Genomic DNA, 20887 nt, shown 5'->3' with positions numbered 1-20887 from the left:
CCAGAGCCTAGTCCGCCATGACGGTCTAGGCGATGACGACATACAGGGTTTGACGTCTTCTCCACAGAATGAAGTTGGGTTTCCGCGGTATTCCTATGTAAGCTTCTGACGTTGGTGGAAAGATCATCTTTGTTACTTACTGGAGGGCCGCTCGATTTGCACCCCGGAAGCACTATAGCATCTAGCTGAAAGCCAATAATTCCAGGAGTTCAACTTCTCGCCACTACCTCTAAATACTATCACTCCACTCCGCTTTTGTGCCTGATTGTTTTTTCTCCTTCTTGCTTGGTCTTTATTCTACATTTGTACATAGCCAAGCACAGTACCCGTCTGTCGGCACCAATTTAAGTTTAGGTACCGCACGCTGCATCTGCACGATGAGCATAGTCACCCAAAAACAGGCGGCAGTCCCTATGTCGTTTCTTCATGAACGCCAGTCACAGCCTCACGCAGGCTCCACATCAAAACAACTACCTCCATCACCACCAGAAACAGTCGATGGCAACGATATCGAATCCACTGCCTCGACATCAACACAAGAAGACTTTCCACTCCCACCACCAGCAAATACTCCACCTCAAGTCCTAGAGCTTGACAAATCCACTCCAGATGCGCATGTCCCGCGAGATCCGAGGTTGATTCGGCTGACGGGTGTGCATCCGTTCAATGTCGAAGCACCGTTGACTGATTTGTTCAACGAGGGCTTTCTTACTAGCCCCGAGCTTTTTTACGTTAGAAACCATGGAGCAGTACCGGAAGTTCAAGATGACGAATGCTTGGACTGGGAGTTCTCAGTAGAGGGGTGAGTTAGTGTTGATTCCGACGCAGTATTTTGATATTGAGACCCTTGTAGCATGGTTGAAAACCCCCTCAAGATTACTCTACGACAACTACTGGAAGAGTACGAGAATGTGACATATCCTATTACATTGGTCTGTGCTGGCAACAGACGAAAAGAACAAAATGTTGTGAGAAAGAGCAAGGGCTTCTCGTGGGGTCCAGCTGGAGTTTCCACTGCACTCTTCACTGGTGTGGTGATGAAGGACATTATTGAACGAGCGAAGCCACTACGGAAGGCCAAGTACGTTTGCATGGAGGGAGCTGACAAGCTTGTAAGTGGTAGTACTTCGATGCATATGCTCAATACTAACAATCCACATAGCCTAATGGGTACTACGGTACTTCTGTAAAACTCAATTGGGTCATGGATCCTAATCGAGGCATTATGCTAGCACACAAGATGAACGGCGAGATGCTAAGACCCGATCACGGCAAACCATTGCGAGCTGTGATACCTGGCCAAATTGGAGGCAGAAGTGTCAAGTGGCTAAAAAAGTTGATTGTCACCTCTGAGCCTAGTGACAACTGGTACCACATCTACGACAACAGAGTACTGCCCACCATAGTCGACCCTGATGAAGCGGCAAATAACACCAAATGGTGGACGGATGAGCGATATGCCATTTATGATCTTTCGCCCAATTCAGCCATCGCGTTCCCCCAGCACGGAGAAACATTAGGCCTTTCTTCGAGTCAAACTTCCTACAATGTACGTGGCTATGCCTATAGTGGTGGTGGCCGGCGCGTAACACGGTGCGAACTGTCCTTGGATCAAGGAAAATCGTGGAGACTCGCAAATATCGACTATCCAGAAGACAAGTACCGCGCTTTCGACAATCGACAGTTGTACGGTGCAAGGCTGGACATGGACTGGCGTGAAACAAGCTTTTGCTGGTGTTTTTGGAATATTGAAATCTCAACCGAGGAACTCAAACGAGCAGATGACATTGTAGTCAGAATCATGGATGAAGCCATGTGCGTGCAGCCAAAAGACATGTACTGGAGTGTCCTGGGTATGATGAACAATCCCTGGTTTCGAATCGTGATCCACAAGGAAAACGGCACACTGCGGTTCGAACATCCTACCCAACCTGCTCTGATGCCTGGCGGTTGGATGGAGCGCGTCAAGAAGGCTGGTGGCAATCTTTCCAACGGCCATTGGGGAGAGAAGGTAGGCAACGAAGAGCCAGACCATGCCCAAATCGAACAGGTCAAAGATATTAAAATGACTAAAGATGGGGTTAACAAAGTCATTGGCATTGACGAGCTACGAGAGCACGACAAGGCAGACACCCCATGGTTCGTTTTGAACGGAGAAGTGTACGATGGCACCGCATTTCTGGAAGGGCATCCTGGCGGTGCACAAAGCATTGTGAGCGCCGCAGCAACGGATGCTACTGACGAGTTCATGGCGATTCGTAAGCTATATGCTGAAACTTCACATTGAGTAGGAATACTGACGGCCTGCAGATAGCGAAACAGCAAAAAAGATGATGCCAGATTATCACATTGGCACCTTGGACGAAGCCTCTCAGAAGGCTCTCGCACAAGGCCAGGTGACTACAGAATCCACTGAGCCACGACCCGTCTTTCTTCACCCTCGCGAATGGCGCCAAGCTCATCTCCAATCAAAAAAGAAGGTCTCATCAGACACGCACATCTTCCGCTTCAAACTCGATCACGACGACCAAATCCTCGGCCTACCCACCGGCCAGCACCTCATGCTTCGACTTCGCGACCCAGTCACCCGCGAGGCTATCATCCGCTCCTACACCCCGATATCCCAAACCAACCAAAAAGGCTACTGTGACATTCTCATCAAAGTATACGCCGACACACCTTCCCGCGCCGGCGGTAAAATGACAAAAGCACTTGACGCCATCCCCCTCGGCCACAGCCTCGACGTCAAAGGACCCATCGGCAAATTCGAATACCTCGGCCGCGGCCTCTGCAGCATCAACGGCAAGCAAACGAAGCAGATAAAACGCTTCTACATGATCTGTGGTGGAAGCGGTATCACGCCCATTTACCAAGTCCTACGCGCAGTCATGCAGGACAAGGAAGATGCGACACGGTGTACTGTTTTGTATGGAAACCGCAATGTCGAGGATATACTTTGCAGAGAGGATTTAGATACTTTTGTGAAGGGGGATAGGGATCGATGCAGGATTTTGCATACGTTGACGCAGGGAGGTGAGAGCTGGGATGGACGGAGAGGACGGATTGGAGAGGCGATGCTCAAGGAGGAGTGTGTGAGGGGGGAGGGAGAGAGTATGGTGCTGGTTTGTGGACCGGAAGCGCTGGAGAAGGCGACTTGTGAGGTACTGGGGAAGTTGGGGTGGGCAGAAGATGAGATTTTGGTGTTTTAGTGGTTTACAGCATGCAAACGTTGTTCGGTATTCTGTCATGTTGGACATTTGAGTCTATTGAGTATACTACGATAGTTCTTTTTTTCTTTCTTATACTGGATTAGGTAAAGCGTACAGTATGGCGTTGGATTTACTGCGACTTCAATGGTTCTGTACCGTTAAGAAATAAATCGTGTTATCGCAATGCACTTTCTCCCGCCTCATCGATTTTAAAATACCAAACATCCCCTCAAGCCTACAAACTCTCCGTCTACACCTTCATCTCTCACCCAAACCCACACCCTTCCAAAACTTCCAACGAACCCATCATCGGAAACGTCCAATCTCCCCTCAGCATCTCCGACACCTTCAACCCACTGATAAGACCCCTGTCGCCAAGCCCCACATATCTGGTCCCACCTCGCGATAAGGAACAACCCAACCCCCAAACCCTCAAGCCACGCGATCTCCACGGAGAACCACGCACCCACTCGCAACCCCCCGCAAAGATAATCACAGATATCATACCGTCTGTTAGGCTAATGGGACGGGCACTGCGGATTGACGTCTTACACGCTTGGCGCTAGTGCTACTAGGAACATGTACCGGAGATAGTTGAGATTATTGCGCGCTGGGGGGAGATTATGGTGCATTTCCGTATGTCACCGCGGAGGAGGGTACGGGCGTGTGTGAGTGGATTGCGAAAGAGAGAGAGGATTGTATGATGTAAGTGCGATTTTGGGGTGGTCTGATTTGCCCGTGTGGTGCGCGGAGGTGGGTGGTTTTGAGGAGGGATATGGGATGGGCTGGATGGATTTACCTAGCGGGCGGTAGTTTTTGTGCTACGGGAGTCTGTTTTCTAATGGATAGGTCCGGTTTGTGTGCTTCTGACTTATCAAGCTGAGGGATACGCCTTTCTTTGCTATCTCGCTCCGTTTGCCCTACTTTCTTCTTCTGTTGTATTTGTGCTTTTGGTGTGTTTTTGGTGTAGGCGGATAGTAGTATCGCATCGTACTCTCATAACTGAGCCCACGACGATATTCCGGAGGATACTTACTGTACGGCTGCCCGAGCGATTGCCTTGAAATCACAATGGCGGAAACGGAACCAATCATCACACAAGGCATTGAGCCTTCATCTGGAGAATCACACTCCCCGCCAGGCGACCGCCACATCACAGCGACCTGGGGATCAAAAGATGGAAATATTTCAAATCGGCAATGGAACGATCCGGAAGCAAATAAGCTACCTGAAAAGGTAGCGGATCTGGAGAAGAAGGGTGAGATCAACAATGATCGCCCACGGAAAAGAATTGTGGTTGTAGGATTGGGCATGGTTAGCATTGCTTTTATGTAAGTTGAGGATACTGAAGAGATATTTGCTGCGCATGCTGATTGAGTCTAGCGAGAAACTCATGAAGTACGACGTTAAGCGGAGAGAATACGACGTCGTTGTCATTGGCGAAGAGCCGCATCTTGCATACAACCGAGTTGGCCTAACGAGCTTTTTCCAACATCGCCAAGTGGAAAACTTGTATCTCAATCCGCAAGAATGGGTTTGTCGCAATCATTCGGCCGCATATAGATGAGGCTAACTTTGTCACAGTATTCCTCCATGCCAGAAGGCGCATTGAGTTACCACCTCAATACACTTGTCACCGAGATTAATTCTGAGGAAAAGACGGTCAAGATATCATCTGGGGAGACCGTCTCATACGACATCCTAGTGCTGGCAACAGGCTCCGATGCGCTTCTTCCCCGACACACCCCCGGACATGATGCACAGGGTGTATTCGTATACCGTACCATTGAGGATTTGCAAAGATTAATCGAATTTTCATCTTCACGAAAAGGCACGACTGGCGCTGTCGTAGGCGGCGGCCTACTGGGTCTCGAAGCCGCACATGCGATGATGGATCTTGAAGACTTTGCCAAAGTCAAGCTAATTGAAAGAAACCGCTGGGTGCTGTCAAGGCAATTAGACGGCGATGCCGGTGGTATGGTTGTGGAGCAAGTACGAGCATTGGGCTTGGACGTAATGCTAAGCAAGAGGGTGGGCAAGATTTTAACTACCGAGGACAACTTTGTTAGGGGCGTGGTGTTTGAGGACGGCGAAGAGATGGAGTGTTCTTGTATTTGCTTCGCGGCAAGTATTTTTGGTATTCTGGAATGGCGACCAAAACTGACATGCGTAGATTGGTATCAAAGCTCGAGATGAGCTGGCTAGAAAAGCCGGCATCAAATGTGCTGACAGAGGAGGCGGCATAGTCGTCGGACCCGATCTAGCAACATCCCAACGCGACATCTACGCCATTGGCGAGTGTGCGAGCTGGGAGAACCAAACCTTTGGCCTCATCGCTCCTGGTGTCGAGATGGCCGACGTACTAGCTTTCAACTTGACCCAAGCGAAAGCACATGCGCCGCGAAAGTTCAAGGCCCCAGATCTTAGCACAAAGCTCAAGTTGCTAGGTGTCGAAGTTGCGAGTTTCGGTGACTTCTTTGCCGACCGCGATGGACCCAAGAATCTGCCTGGACGCCAGCGCGCCGATAGCAAGGAGCTGAATGCAAAGACGACACGAGACAAGGTTAAGAATCTGACAGATGGACCGGCACCACCACCGGTCAAGGCGCTCACGTACAAAGACCCATTCCAGCAGGTCTACAAGAAGTATCTATTCACCATGGACGGAAAGTATCTGTTGGGTGGCATGATGATTGGCGATACGAAAGACTACATCAAGCTTGTACCTATGGTGAAAAACCAGAAGCCGCTTGAGATACCCCCCAGCGAACTGATTGTCGGCACACAAAAGGATGAAGATGATGGTTCTGATCTGTGAGTAAAAAAGCAGTGACTAAGGGAGTGCTATTATTGACAATCGCAGATCCGATGATACCCAGATCTGTTCATGCCACAACGTCACCAAAGGTGATGTAGTCAATGCCACCAAAGATGGAACTTGCAAGAGCATCGGCGACGTCAAGTCTTGCACCAAAGCCGGCACTGGCTGCGGTGGCTGCATGCCCCTCGTCCAAACCATTTTCAACAAGACCATGGCTTCTATGGGCAACGAGATCAAAAACCATCTTTGCCCACATTTTGAGTACTCACGCGCCGATCTCTTCAACATCATTTACGTTAAGGGTCTCAAGGATTTCGCCGCTGTGATGAAGGAGGCAGGAAAGGACGCCAACTCTCTGGGATGTGAGGCCTGCAAACCGACCATTGGAAGCATCATCTCTTCGCTGTACAACAAACATCTGCTTGAGGTGAACAACCGAGGTCTCCAAGATACAAACGATCGATTCCTGGCCAACATCCAACGCAACGGCACATTTTCCGTTGTTCCACGGGTTTCTGGTGGCGAGATCACACCGGAGAAGCTCATCATCATTGGAACAGTGGCGAAGAAGTACAACCTCTACACTAAAATTACGGGCGGCCAGCGCATCGACATGTTTGGTGCGCGCAAACAAGACCTCCCAGATATCTGGCAAGAGCTTGTCGATGGCGGCATGGAGTCTGGCCATGCGTATGCAAAGTCGCTCCGAACTGTCAAGTCATGTGTTGGAACTACATGGTGCCGCTTCGGCATTGGTGATAGTGTAGGCATGGCTGTGCGTCTAGAAGAGCGCTACAAGTCCATTCGTGGTCCACACAAGTTTAAGGGCGGAGTTTCAGGCTGTGTGCGCGAATGCGCAGAGGCTCAGAACAAGGACTTTGGTCTCATTGCTACCGAAAAGGGATTCAATATCTTTGTTGGTGGCAACGGTGGTGCAAAGCCCAGGCATTCGGAACTACTAGCCAAAGACGTGCCACCAGATGACGTGGTCCCTATCCTCGATCGCTATCTCGCATTCTACATCCGGACTGCCGACAAGCTGCAAAGAACGGCCCGGTGGATGGAGAACCTCCCAGGCGGTATCAAGTACCTCCAGGAAGTCATCCTGCAAGACAAACTCGGCATCTGCGCCGATCTAGAGAAGCAAATGGAAGATCTCGTGGGCACTTTCTTCTGCGAATGGACCGAAGTCCTCAAAGACCCCAAGAAACGCGCTTGGTTCTCCCAATTCGCAAACACATCGGAGACCATCATCGACACTATCGAGCCCACACAAGAACGCGGCCAAGAACGCCCTTCCTACTGGCCCAAAGACTCCGTCACTGAAGACTTCCGCGGCACAAAATGGACAGAACTCTCCTGGCAACCCTTGGTCAAAGCCTCAGAGTTCCAAGACGCAGATACTGGCGATAGTAAGGCCATCAAACGTGGCGACACGCAACTCGCCGTCTTCAAAGTCCGCGGCAAATACTACTGCACGCAACAAATGTGCCCGCACAAGCGTGCTTTCGTGCTCTCCGACGGCCTCATTGGCGACGACCTCGCAAACAACAAACTCTGGGTCTCGTGTCCCTACCACAAACGCAACTACGAGCTGTCGGGCGAAAACGCAGGCAAATGTGCAAACGACGAGTCCGTCAACATTGCTGTATTCCCGATTGAAGAGCGGGAGGATGGCTGGTTGTATGTTAAGCTGCCGAGTGTGGAGGAGCTGGATAGCGTGTTTGGGACCAGCAAGTTTAAGATTAAGAAGAGTGAGACTGAAGATCCGTTTGTGGCGCTCGATAAGAAGTTGCAGAGGTTGCAGCTTAAAGGCAGGAAGGGCGTGCCAGTTTCGCATCTTGAGGAGGGACTGGGGGAGAAAGGGAAGGCGGCGCAGATACTAGCTGGCGGGGAGAGGGGTGCTGGGGGGTTGGATTGGTAAAGAAGGGGATGGTTAGCGTGGAAGCATTTGGTGTGGCGTCTTTTTTTGGCTGGACTGGTAGAAGATTCCCATAAATGGCTAGATCAAGGCTTTTTCGACTTTTTTTTGAACCTATTTACATGTTTTGGAAAGTGTGATGTCGTTATCTTTGGGCATTGAAGCTGTGCTTGTGTCGCATGTTGACTGCCTTACTTTCAACCCGTCTGGAGATTGTCAATACAAAGTAAATGTCTGTCCCAAACTAATACGGGTACTTTCGATATGCTTAAACGCTAAGGTGTATAGGTCATAGCAGTGACAAGCAATACCTTCATTAACATCACGTCTGGTGTGACATACTGGGAGTAGTCATTTTACCACAGTTTTGGCGGTTTGCTTGACAGACTCTCACAAGGCCGTTTTAGAGAAGTATGTCGCCCTACTATGGATACCAATCTACCCCGGCGTTTTCAAACCAACACACCCTTTTGGAAAGATATTGCTAGTCTGCAATCTTGTTGACCATGTGCTGCGAGCGTTGGTTGGCCTTGTTTTGGACCTGACGGAGTTAATGTAACGTTAAAGGTTTGTTGTCAGTTAGTGAGCATCGAAATTGAGTTCAGAAAATACATATGGTTGGACGTTCTCATCCCGGGACTTGCTGTTGTAACCTTGAGCTGACGTGTCCAAAGTGGCGATCGTATCGGTGCTTGATGCTTGAATGGCTAGGCACCAAATACTGCTGAGAGCAAACATATTCACAATTTGTGTGACTGGAGTACGTAGCTGAGACGACTGGATGGCCGAAAGGGTTTGGTGGTCGGGCTGAAGTGGTGGTTCGACCGAGTTGTCATAATACATAATAGCGAGATTCTGACTTCAACGTGGCAAGCACGCAAAATTTAATTCCTACCCCAAAAGACCGTAACAGTTTCGACCATAAGTTGGTCTTATACCTCTCTTGTAATTCTTCCGACACCATTTTCGATTATGGAGAATATCAAGATCCACCTAGGGCAAAAGCATATATGGGTGGACGCGCAAACGTTCCGCGCATGGTTTCCCAAACAGAGGTCTGAATACTCAATACAAGGAGATATCTGGGTACAAAAGCTGCATGGCTATTTCAACGGTCATTTCGGTATACGGAAGGAGATTGTTCAGAAGACTTTGGAGCGATTCTTCGGTACACTCGGACCTTACGCGCAACATGGCAATGGGGAGACACGACATCGTGTTCGTCAGGTCCTCCGGCACTATCTCGATCAGCAGTGCCTCAACAACGCTTATAGGCCCAAAGATCTCCAATGCTTGCGGCACACATTCGTCATTCTAGTGCAATTGGCGCGGAAGTATGAGTCCTTGCTGCTCGCCGAGGCGTTGTCAACTTTCTGGGACCAGACCAAGAGCAAGATTAACCGCCACGAGAAAAGCGAGTACTTGGCAGACTGGAAGAAGGCAGCGGAAAAGCTTGAAGAATCGCATGCAGTCCGCCCTTTGTCTGCTCTCATTCCACAGCGTCATGGCCGAGGACGGCCAGCACCTGGGGTAAAATACGGGCGCCGCAAAGTGGATTTCCGACTTGACGCCCAGGCTTTCGCCAACCCAGCATGGGCGCCTCATGGAATTGCACCCGTCGGATATCGTCGAGACGAGTATTTTGCCAAGCTGAACAGGATTCAACATCAGCAGCGGGAGATGAAGGAGACACTAGAGAATGTGAATGGAAAGCTAGACCGGCTGATACGTGGCGCATATTGATGGATAGTAGTCGAGGGTTTGGATGCCCAGAGAGGCTTTCTTGTGGCAAGATAATCTGTCAGGATAGAAAGGATGGGATATGAGTCGTACTGAAAGAGAAGAAGTTTCCTTGGCTAGGCTATAGTAGACTAAATGGACTTGCTATTTTAGTAGGAACGATATGTTTGTACTGGCCGATTTGGAAGGCAGGCGCAACCATGTCGTATTGCAATATCCCTTCCAGAGTAATGGCTTCCACTTTCGTGCTATACAACAGCTCAGCTACGACTCGCAAAAACTGGGTTCTGTGAAATGAGATGGCGCTAAATTGGATAGAGCAACAACAGTTTGCCAGACGCTAGTAGCCTTGCCATGTGTCTCTAGTAACAAACTTGTGCAATTTAACAAGGACGGTGTATGACCAACAATTCCTGGTGGATGGACTTTGATTGGACGCAATGTTTACCGATAGGGCTAGGCTCGCAATCGAGTATGAACTATTGGTTGAAGCCATTTGATAAATGATAGCATTTGTCTATGCCAAACGCGGCTGGAGTCTATTTGGAAACCTAGACGTGGTGAAGGAACGCATGATGGCACCTTAGACCAATGATTTCCTGCCACGCAACAAATGTTCGTAACCCCCCACTGTGTTGAATGCGCCGGACGCCTTGCTGACTCAATTGAATACGCCGAAATCGATGCAAAAGGAAACCGGGTCGATTGGCATTAGCGTAGATAGTGTATGACGAGCCAGCAGAAGAGGAAAAAGACGACGACGCCGCCCCAGAAGATCCACTTGTCCTGTTTTGCTCGCCTCTCCACCATGCGTATCGTGTCACCGCTGATGCCGAGGGTATTGGCAACCGTGTATAGCCTTCTCTGAGTGCCCTTGAGCATGTCTCTCTGCTGACCAAGATCACCGAGCACGGCTCTTCCCCTATCGAGGAACTCGTCGAGTTGTTCTGAAGTTTTGTTGAAAAATGTATTTTCGCGCAAGAGGTGACCTTCGCGATCATATTGGCCGCCTTGAGGGGCGCCTGCTGAGTATGGGTTGGGTCGGTAGGGGGCATTGGGATCGTAGGGTTGGGAGGGCGCAAAGGCTGAGTGCTGGGTAGCTAGGTTGTGCTGTGCATATGGATTCTCGGGCGTGGCTGTGTTATGAGGACGACGGCCTAGAAGCTCGGTGCGGGCTTCTGTTGTTTGCTGTGAGGGGGTTGAGTAAGCATTTGTCGCATGCGATTATGACGGCGGACAGTGGTTCGAAACGTACAATATCCTCATTAGCGCTCTTTATGCGCTTAAAGCTGGCACGGTATTCATCCAGCTCTATCTTGAAATTCTTCAATCTCTCCTGCGCTTTTTCCGCCTTTGTCTGCACCGGCTCTTGTCTCGCGAGCTTGCCATAGTCGTCGATGGTGCGGGCAAATGTTGCAAGGGATGCGTTGAGTTGGGCCTGGAGGTGTGGAGAGGGCGAAGCTGAATCGGCAAATTGATCCAAGTCTTTCCGTATTGAGGTCGATTGCCGCAAGGCGGAATTGAAGAGGGCGTTCTGTTTGCGACGTGAGCTTGCGCGGTGCTATATATGTGCCACCAGACGAACCATTGCGAGCTTTTTTTTTGCTGTTTTGGCTGCGGTCAAATATGGAAGGGTCGCGTCGTGATTGCGTGCGAGGATATATGCAATCCTAGACAACTGGTTCCGTATGTATTGGTGCCTTTTAGGCAGCGTTTTTTGGTGACTTGACAGATTGCATCATGGCCACATGCAATCGTCGTCGCATTTTTGCGCTAGCCCAAAGCGGACTGGATCAGGAATGCGAGCACCATGCCGAGCGGTGCGCTACACACGCTCTCATCTCAATTACATACGATGATACCAATCGCGTAGGCGCCTTTGACTATATTTCTCTTGATCCTAGCAAACTTCTTTTCAACATATGCCACTCGGCGCATGTTGATAGTCCGTCTCACAGGAACGCGACATGCACACCAGCCGCTTGTCGCCATCTACTCGCCCTCGGCCATCCATCCAGCCAGGTCTTCTCCATGGCCAACCTTACATTATTCCATCTCATATCAATTCATGCTCACTCCCGTCTTACTCACAGTGGTCCAATCTTGACGTCTGTCTCTTCCCCTCCTGCCTATCCGGGTAATCGTCTACGCAATCCCTGCTCACTGGACGCTCGCTATTTGTAACTGCGGATCCGGTGGCTACCACCAATCGCAAAAGGTGCAAGACGAAATCAAGGCGCGGTACCGTCGGCTGAAGCCTCTAACTGACATGGGAAGTTCGATAGCATCTCGACTTCCGAGCAGGAGTTTGATGTCATGGCATGCCGCCTTGCTTTCCTGGCCGCAGGCTATCCGCCTTTCTCTATTTGAGTCGCTGTCCTGAGAAAATCCAGGTAGCCCCGTATTCTCCTTCTCAAACATGACCATGCGATTGCTGTCGCTGTTGCATTTCAGTACGCTGATCTCAGCGACACTCGCACATGATGTTCATGACCGCGACCTTCCCCCTCCAGTTGCCATCAACGACCAGACGTATACTCAGTGCGCCAATGCAGCATGGCCGCCCTCAAACATCGGTACTGAACTCGTTCCGCAAGCTCCGGATGATGAGATGCGTGCAATCTTAAACGAAGTGAGCGCTGCCAATATCCAAGCCACCATCGAGAAGCTTGTCTCTTTCGGAACTCGCCACACCCTTGCAACATACAATAGTTCAACGCGCGGTATCCATGTAGCCAGGGACTGGATTGCTTCTGAAATGCAAAAGTATGCCGATGAAAGCAATGGGACCATGACGGTTGAGGTCCAGAGCTACATTCAAGGCGTGGCCAGCAGGATCCCTTTCCCAGTCACCATCTCGAATGTCTTAGCGACCGCCAAAGGAAGCCAGGATCCAAGCAGGGTCTACGTCATGACCGGGCACTATGACAGCCGCGTCACCGACGTCCTCAACTACGAAGCCGATTCACCTGGTGCCAACGATGATGCTAGTGGGACAGCTAGTAAGTTCAGTATTGCATCTTCTGTAGAGTGTGGAGACTGATCTCGATTAGTCGCCATGGAGATTGCTCGTATACTTTCCAAACACCAACCAAAATCTACCATTATTCTGGGTGCCGTCGCTGGCGAGGAGCAAAACCTCTATGGCTCTACTTACCTTGCCGAGACACTACGAAATTCTAGCACTAACGTCGAAGGCATGTTGAATTGCGATATTGTCGGATCATCGACTGGCGACCGTGGACAAAAGGACCCCTTTACTATTCGTGTTTTTGCAGAAGGCGTGTCGCTGACAGGACTTGACAACATTGCGCCTGCTCGACGCCTTCAAGTCGGTGGCGATAGCGACACCTCTGCACGAGAGCTCGCTCGTTTCTCCGCTGAAGTTGCTGCTAATGATGCCACTGGTATGAATATTGCTATCATATATCGTCTGGATCGCTTCCTGCGCGGTGGTGACCATACTGGTTTCCTTCGGGCCGGGTATCCTGCCATTCGTTACACAGAGCCCAACGAGAACTTTGATCATCAGCACCAAGATATCCGCACTGAAAACGGAACTGTATACGGTGACCTGATTGAGTTTGTCGACTTTGAGTACACAGCACGCGTTGGCAAAGTTAATCTTGCTACACTTTGGTCGCTCTCGCAAGCTCCCGGCATGCCAAAGAACGTGACCATCGACACAACCATACTTGACAATGACTCGCGGATCAAGTGGATCAATTCCGATAGTCCTGATGTGGCTGGGTATGAAGTTGTCTGGCGATCCACAACGGCCAGCTTGTGGACGCACGCAGTCGATGTGGGCAAAGTCGGCTTTGTAGTTCTTCCACTAAGCAAGGACAATGTCATCTTTGGGGTGAGGTCGGTTGGTACCAACGGATATAAGAGTCAGGCTGTCTATCCCATCCCTGTATAAAATGACTCTGTCAAGACTCATCAAAAGGGAAAAAGGTTGAGAAAATGTATTCGAGTTCTGACCCTAATCCGAATCGCCTATGATTCAGCATTCATGCTTTGCATACGTGATATATGCATACGATAACGCAGAAAATGGGCTTTCGCGATCGCCCCCGTTGTGATTTTTCTTTCTCATGGCCGCCTAACGTTCTAGTAATGTTGTCTATACAACAAGACTGCAATGTGTTAGCATGAAACTAGGCGAGTGCAGAGCTGAAGCTTGAGTAAAGAGTAAGCAACGCCACTAGCATGGTCGCAGCACCAATGAGGGACCGGACCGTGCCGCATACCCCAAAACTAGTGGTACATTTCACTCATGCTTCCATTGCCCAACCTCATGACTACACTTGCACACACCTCACTGGAAGATCTATTAGAATACTTCATAGTCTGAGCAGGTACACTCCCTGAGTTGGCTTACTTCAATATCATCGCGGCTTAAGTCGCATATTACGATGCGTTCAAGTGATGTTATTGACAAGAAGGAGCTAAGTGGAGTTGGCTCAAAGAATCCCCTCCACTATTGACGTAACCTATACCGAAATCTTGGGGAAATTTTAGGCTAGCGCCATACTAACGAATACGATGAAGTAGGCGAATCAAACATACTTGGGTAGTATTTCTGTGGATTGTGACACTCCACCAATCGCATCATTTCTCGGCCCAAGGACTAGAGAAATTCTCCCTAAAGCCTTCGGTCCAAATGTTTTCCGCGGCTGACCCTCGGCTCTAAGGCTCTTTGATGCTGGCACTTGGGCTACGTTATTGACTCCTTTAGAGCCAGACGGGCTAAAGATCTAATTGACAGCCCGAGCTATCTGTGAATCAAATACTCAAAAGTAGGATGTATCTTCTAACTGCGTTGTTTTGTTTCATATTGATGATATGAAAAGATAGAAGACTGGCGCATAAGGCGCACGTGCGTAATGCCAAGATATGTCGGTCAGTCTAGCCTAGCGAAAGTATCGATCCACGTCCGAATAGTTCGGACGAATGCGCCTTCGTCCCTGAGAAAGTCTACTCACTTCTTCCCGTCCTAATCACCTGCTCCAACCAAATTCTCCCGTAAAACTTAATTCGCTCATCTGAGCATTAGCAGAAAGGAAAAAAGAAGATATGATCACTCCTTTGTCCGAAAGGCGCACCCGAAACCGACCTTTGAAGCGGAAGATGCGAAAAGGGACCCACAGCTGTTCTGAGTGTAAGTGTCACTGCCTTTGGCATGACAAGCTAAAGCAACTAAGACTTGTTTGAAAACAGGTAGAAGGCGTGAGGTGAAATGCATTTTTATTGCTGGCCAAGAAAGGTGTAAAGAATGTCACTTTCGAGGAAGCAACTGCGTTAAACAATGTCCCGGCACTGCAAACATGTCAGCCAAGAGAACAAAGAGCATGCAAGAGCGGATTTCAGAACTAGAGGCACTTATTCAAACCCTTCGTGCAGAGCGGGGGACCGATTCATCAGCAAATCAGTCACAGATTTACGTTGATGATATCGAGTGTTTGATCCTTGTAGCAGCCGACAATTCACCGGAAGCCAATCTACCCCCTCTGATGCGACTGTTCGATAATGATGTAGTGCGTATTCAAAAAAAATCATATCACTTTGTGCGTAGGCTAAAATACTGCAGATTGCCCCTGTAAATGACCAGGTCATAGATGATACGAATTCTCACTCTGGTGGTCCATCAACTCCTAGTAGCCTTGTTGAAACCACAGAAAATGGATCTTGTAGCGAAGGAACACCAAGGAGTGCTGAAAGCAAAGCCCGGACCAATCCAAAGACTTCGAAAGACCAACGTACCCGAGAAAAGTTGTTGGAATGCATGTATTTTGGCGATAGGCTAGATGACTTGCTTCAGAAAAACGAACAGCGATGGATCACCTGGCGCACCCGTATTCTTGCCCATCCTCCAAATGAATCTTTTACAAACTGGAGCAAGAGAGTTATCCATTATGGATCACCATCTGATCTTGGCGCACTCATCTTGCTCATAGGCACTGGATCAGACCGAAAGAACTCGCAGAGTTTGATCCCTCCAGTCGCGACTTTGATCACCTCTGACGATGGCTATGCTACTACCTTGTCTGGAATCGAATGCTCACTTCTGCTCTCCGACTATTATTGCAGCATTGGGCAACCAAGGAGAGCTTGGTTAGCCATTCAGAGAGGATTAGCATGTGCTCGATTAACTGTGCGTTTCTGTGAGAACATAATGTCCGTTTTACTAACACTGCACAGGGTATACACCGCCGCAGCTCCTCGCTAATGGCAAGTGGAATAATGCTACTACTGCACTACGAGAATCAGTTTCTGAGCCTTATGCTGGGGACGCCGCGTGGCATAGACTTTCATTGTAACATCGAATACGCAAAAGAAGATGTCAGGTTCTTCAAATCCGCGCTAGGAGCTGTTTGCAGTAAGTTCTTGATCGGAACACAAGATCAACGGGAGCCTTCTCTATCATTAGTCCTTGAACTCAACCAGCAGCTCCAAGCCCTGGCTCTGGCCATACCAAAGGTATGGAAACAATCGCAGTTGAAACATTCGAAGCCAGCAGAATTGTTGTTGCCTGATGTCGATCAAGACAAGGTTCTGATCCAGATACACATACAACAACTGCGGACATATTTGTATCTGCCATTGATGCTTGGCTCAGGCGCCACTCAAAATTTACCTACTTCCATGTATGAGGTGAGTCGGATAGCTTGTCTCGAGTCCTCAAGGGAGCTACTGGGACTCTACCAGTTCCTGCATCAACAGTCTCTATTCGAGAATACACTTCTAGACTTCATGGGCTTCTCAGCAGCAATGTTGATAATTCTCAACCTACTTGGCTGTCCCAAATTTAGAATGGAGGATGAGTGTTCTATACGAACGAGCAATCAAGACGAGCAAGATTGGGACTTTGTTGAAACGACTGTCACCATATTAGACGACCGAGCGAAAAGTCACGATAGTAAAGTCATCAGACAAAGCCTGGAAGTCTTGCGCGCGTTATCTGGTGCCCGAGATCCCGCTTACCTCGTATATCCAGGATGCAAATATCGTCTTGTAGTTCCGTTCTTCGGCGATATCCTAGCGCAACCAGGTACAAAATTTGGTTTCATCAGTTCACTTAACAACGCGACCACCTCAGGCGAGGGAGCGACAGCGCATCACGGCGACTCTTCCAAAGACATGAATTCTAGAAGCGTCTTAGGAGGTGTATCGAATGGTTCTAATACCGAACATGCGAGGAGCACAATAACAATTTCAGAGCTCTCTGGTTGGAATGCATCTAGAATTATGCCAGAGCTATCAGAACATGCGTTTAACCTATTGCCTCAGGATTTGGAGAATGAAGAGAATGGAAACATTTTCAACGGAACATTAGATGTTGATCTTGGACTTGGAATGCAACCCACGCGATACAGTCAACAGTGGCAGTACCTTGCAGACATGGACCTTGACCAAGATTGGCTATTACTAGCTGAACCCGGCACAAGCGATCTGTTTGCTGGAATTGAATAAGTCGTGCATTTTTGTCTCTTTGTACTAATATATGGGAATCTTGCTTTGGGAGCCATTCGTGCTGTTGAGTGAAATATAGAGCTAAGCTGCTATACATCCGTAGTACGAGGCATAAGATTCAATAAATCTTCATCTTCCTGTACGAACATGGTGTTTTCTAGTCTGTTTTGAAGTGTTTAGGCTATGTATTCGAGTATTACAAGAGCCTATGTGAACCACTGAAGCACAAATGACCAAACTGATTGATCGACTGCACACCAACTCACTGCTAACCATAAGGTAGTCCTCAGTCAATCTGTACATCTCCCCAACCACACATCTTTCATCACCTAAACATTCATACTACTCCTGTCAGCACATATCGACGTGTTGCTATCATACCAAACTTGATGCTTATAGTCTTTGCTTCAACGAAATGCATCAGCCCTTGCCGTCCACCCTCCCGTCCAATGCCGCTCTGCTTGTTACCGCCAAACGGAACACCAATGTTAAATGACTGAGAAGAATTGATGTTAACATTGCCGGCGTCAATCTGCTTTGCAATACGGAGAGCACGGCTGGTCAAAGCAGTATAGATGCACGCTATAGATTTATTAGCCATATACATCTTAGGCGTTCAAAGAATAAGAGTTACCGGAAAGACCAAAACATGTGTCGTTAGCCAATTTAATAGCTTCCTCTTCTGTTTTGAAAGTCTTGATAGTAATCACTGGGCCAAAAATTTCCTCGCGATAAATGTGAGCGTCGTCCTTGGGGTTCAGGAAAATAGTCGGCTCCACGTAGTATCCGCTGTTTGAGTAGCTGTGTCGTTTTCCGCCAGTGATGAGCTCGGATTCCTGCTTCCCAATCTCGATGTAGTTCATCACGCGTTCGAATTGCATGCTGTCGGCTAGTGGTCCAAAGACTGTCTTTGGGTCCAGAGGCGATCCAGCAGTCTGAAAGACTTGTTCAAACCGAAACTTCAGCTGCTCAATGAAGGCCTCAGCGATATTTCCCTGAATAAAAACTCTTGTTGCGGCTACGCATGCCTGTCCACTATTGGAAAGAAAGTTGAGGCTATGGTGGTGAAGAGCGTTGTTCAAGTTTGCGTCATCGAAGATCAGACTGGGAGATTTCCCTCCGAGTTCAAGGACAACTCGTTTCAGATTGCTGCGTCTTGTCAGTTTGCTGTCTGAATTATCACTACGTTGCTAGATATACCTCTTTGCAGAAAGTTCCTGAATCTTTTTCCCAGTAGCAAGCGATCCCGTGAAGGATATCTTATTGATGTCCATGTGACTTGCAAGCATAGCTCCTGTAGAGCCGGGACCAGTGATAATGTTGATGACGCCTGGAGGGAAGCCAGCCTCTTTGACGAGGTCACCAAGTTGAAGCATGCCAATCGGAGTCTTTTCCGATCCTTTGAAGATGACGGTACATCCAACAGCGATAGCTGTAGCAACTTTGGAGCCAAAAAATCCTGGCGCCCCATTCCAGGCACCAATCCCCGCACACACTCCGATAGGGTCAAACTGGACAATCTTTAACGGCGTTAGCTTGTGGTGAGGAATATCGGAATACTACCTGCCCTGTAAAAGCCGTCGTGCGACGGATATTGCTCGCCATTCAGTTTGTCGGTCCATCCGGCGTAATCTTACTCAAGTATTAAAACGAGTCAAATAAAACTTCCGTGGTGGACTTACATCTGAAGCTAGCAATGAGTATCTGGTAGATAGCTTTCGTGGTAGAGATGGCCTGGCCCATACACTTGCTTTCCCAAAGAGCTAGCTCATCAGCATGCTGTTCGACGAGATCCGCAAACTTTAGCATGACTGCCGATCTTTGCACCGGTACCCATCTAGACCATTCTCCGTGGAAAGCTGCTCGCGCTGCTGCAACAGCTTTATCCACATCTTCCTGACCGGCGATTTGAAGCTGATCTGCTACAAGTGATTCGTCGTGGGGGCTGTAGACAGCCAATGTTTCTTCATTTTGAGCGTCCACATACTTTAGGTTGTGAGTTAGCAGTCGTAGGTATTTTGTTATTGCGGGCGCATGGCTTGGTACTTCGTTGTTGATGAAAAGTTGGGTGCGCATCTTTTTGTCTTGATGTTGAGTTTGTCGTAGCTTCGTAATGTTCAAGTTTTGCGATCTTTTGCTTTATTGCTACTTGTAGTGACAAACCTCCTTATATACGTTTTCTAGTGTAGGATGATAGATAATCTACATTAGTCTGCCAATGGTACCATTATCTCTACTCGCATACGCCGGACCAAGAAATCAGTAATACTTGAGACATGGATATAATGACTAGGCCTATATGGTGCTTGGGCTTACGCGTTCAATCTTGTCTTCTAATATGTGATAAAACTTCTACGCCCAATATCCCTGCCTTTTCCTGATTGTTTGGGCTAAAGTCTTTGCCCGAAGCGACGATCCGATTCCAGTTGGTCGATCCTCATACTAGTAGTGCCTCGGATGAGATTTTCGGGCTTAAAGAATCGCCTTTTAGGTTACACTAGAACCGGAACAAAAAGTCGGACGAAAGGCTTGTCACTCTTCGTGAGCCTATAGAAGAGATACGTCTGTTATGGATGACTATGCAACCCTATCACTAAGGTGGCTGGAAGTTGTCAAACTGCTGCTCCGTAAAGAAGCTGATATCAACCTACGGGCAGCACCTTACCCAACACGTCTAATTGCGGCAGTGGCAATGGGCAAAAGAAGAACGGCTGAATTTCTATTATAGAAAGGTGCCAGCGTGTATGCATAATCACATAGGACGAAATACAACGACGTTGTTATGGCTGCAGAGGAACAATGCAGTATTGGATGCGCGAGCAACATCCCGTTTTTATGGTCGTTGGTTTGTACCTGGATAACAGAGTGTCTTCTTTTTGGAAGGCATGTACGTCGTTGGACAAGCTCGAATGCTTCGAAGTTTTGTTTAATTGCATATGCTTGAATCTTTTCCTCATAAAGCAGGTACTTGCTGAGGCGTCTAGATTCTGCAAAGTTACCGCGACTCCTATCCCTACGTGTCTTTTCGAGATGCCTTTTGTCAACCATGCTTTATTGACTGTAGTATAAGCTCTGCTTAACAATCATATCAATAAACCCTGTATTTGTGTTCCTTCTTCGTACCCGTTAGCCATTGGCCTGACAAACTGTCGAATTCGAAGCTAAATTGATTTGGTATTACTATTCCGTCCTTAGGCAATGCAGTTTTACCCTCAGAGTACGTTACGATATAACACCTTTCGTAAGATACTTAGTAGACTTTGGAAGGACGCGCGTAAGTACGCTAGCTACCTCAACCAGCGCTGTGACAATGTGACCATTTCTACTTATCAGTATTGGTTGCTTCAAACTGCGTGCTTGGCTTACACCGCGACAGCATGGCGATGACGGGCTGTAGGACCGTCCAGGCTGACAGCGCACATGAGCGAAAATTATAAACTTTGGCTTTCGATCGCCCGCAGCATGACATGCTCTTACAGCCTTATCTCCTACCCGCGCCCCCTAGTCCAGTAGACCACATGCCACTACCCTGTTCCGCGTATAACACTCTACCTTGCATCAATCATGTTCTCTACCATCACCCCCGCTTGCTCAACCAGACAATCAAGCTCATCACACAACACAACACAACTAACTCCATGTGACCAACATTGTCCGTCTCATCACTCAGCTCATCTAGCGTGTCCTCTATCCGTTACTTTATATCCAATTTCTTCTCCT

At 48.6% G+C, this 20887-nt stretch overlaps 7 protein-coding genes across 7 annotated transcripts; 5 read left to right on the top strand and 2 right to left on the bottom strand.

The window, feature by feature from the left end:
* Positions 1-377: 377 nt before the first annotated feature.
* COCMIDRAFT_27058 (uncharacterized protein) lies at positions 378-3209 on the top strand (the record flags this gene model as incomplete). Its single annotated transcript, XM_007690635.1, has 4 exons — positions 378-802; positions 854-1112; positions 1163-2258; positions 2311-3209. The coding sequence occupies 4 exons, from the start codon at positions 378-380 to the stop codon at positions 3207-3209; spliced, it is 2679 nt and encodes an 892-aa protein (XP_007688825.1).
* Positions 3210-4280: 1071 nt separating this feature from the next.
* On the top strand, positions 4281-7954 carry COCMIDRAFT_37533 (uncharacterized protein; the record flags this gene model as incomplete). Its single annotated transcript, XM_007690643.1, has 5 exons — positions 4281-4540; positions 4593-4743; positions 4794-5333; positions 5383-6023; positions 6073-7954. 5 exons carry the CDS (start codon positions 4281-4283, stop codon positions 7952-7954), a joined length of 3474 nt encoding a protein of 1157 aa, XP_007688833.1.
* A 969-nt stretch (positions 7955-8923) lies between these two features.
* COCMIDRAFT_97699 (uncharacterized protein) lies at positions 8924-9694 on the top strand (the record flags this gene model as incomplete). Its single annotated transcript, XM_007690651.1, has 1 exon — positions 8924-9694. The coding sequence occupies one exon, from the start codon at positions 8924-8926 to the stop codon at positions 9692-9694; it is 771 nt and encodes a 256-aa protein (XP_007688841.1).
* Positions 9695-10402: 708 nt separating this feature from the next.
* On the bottom strand, positions 10403-11279 carry COCMIDRAFT_37531 (uncharacterized protein; the record flags this gene model as incomplete). Its single annotated transcript, XM_007690642.1, has 3 exons — positions 10403-10879; positions 10947-11225; positions 11277-11279. The coding sequence occupies 3 exons, from the start codon at positions 11277-11279 to the stop codon at positions 10403-10405; spliced, it is 759 nt and encodes a 252-aa protein (XP_007688832.1).
* Positions 11280-12110: 831 nt separating this feature from the next.
* On the top strand, positions 12111-13613 carry COCMIDRAFT_27054 (uncharacterized protein; the record flags this gene model as incomplete). Its single annotated transcript, XM_007690634.1, has 2 exons — positions 12111-12693; positions 12745-13613. 2 exons carry the CDS (start codon positions 12111-12113, stop codon positions 13611-13613), a joined length of 1452 nt encoding a protein of 483 aa, XP_007688824.1.
* A 1196-nt stretch (positions 13614-14809) lies between these two features.
* On the top strand, positions 14810-16747 carry COCMIDRAFT_69498 (uncharacterized protein; the record flags this gene model as incomplete). The annotated part of the gene is made up of 4 exons (XM_007690650.1): positions 14810-14859; positions 14919-15261; positions 15285-15848; positions 15896-16747. Coding segments are annotated over 4 exons (1809 nt in total), but the record flags the coding sequence as incomplete, so codon positions are not given.
* A 749-nt stretch (positions 16748-17496) lies between these two features.
* Positions 17497-19243, bottom strand: COCMIDRAFT_37529 (uncharacterized protein; the record flags this gene model as incomplete). The annotated part of the gene is made up of 7 exons (XM_007690641.1): positions 17497-17509; positions 17554-17749; positions 17802-18316; positions 18368-18687; positions 18735-18799; positions 18850-19153; positions 19214-19243. The coding sequence occupies 7 exons, from the start codon at positions 19241-19243 to the stop codon at positions 17497-17499; spliced, it is 1443 nt and encodes a 480-aa protein (XP_007688831.1).
* Positions 19244-20887: the final 1644 nt, after the last annotated feature.

Source organism: Bipolaris oryzae, assembly GCF_000523455.1.
Source record: "Bipolaris oryzae ATCC 44560 unplaced genomic scaffold scaffold_82, whole genome shotgun sequence".
NCBI classification, from domain to species: domain Eukaryota; kingdom Fungi; phylum Ascomycota; class Dothideomycetes; order Pleosporales; family Pleosporaceae; genus Bipolaris; species Bipolaris oryzae.
The sequence above is the reverse complement of the archived record's forward strand: the minus strand, read 5'-3'. Positions and strand labels throughout refer to the sequence as shown.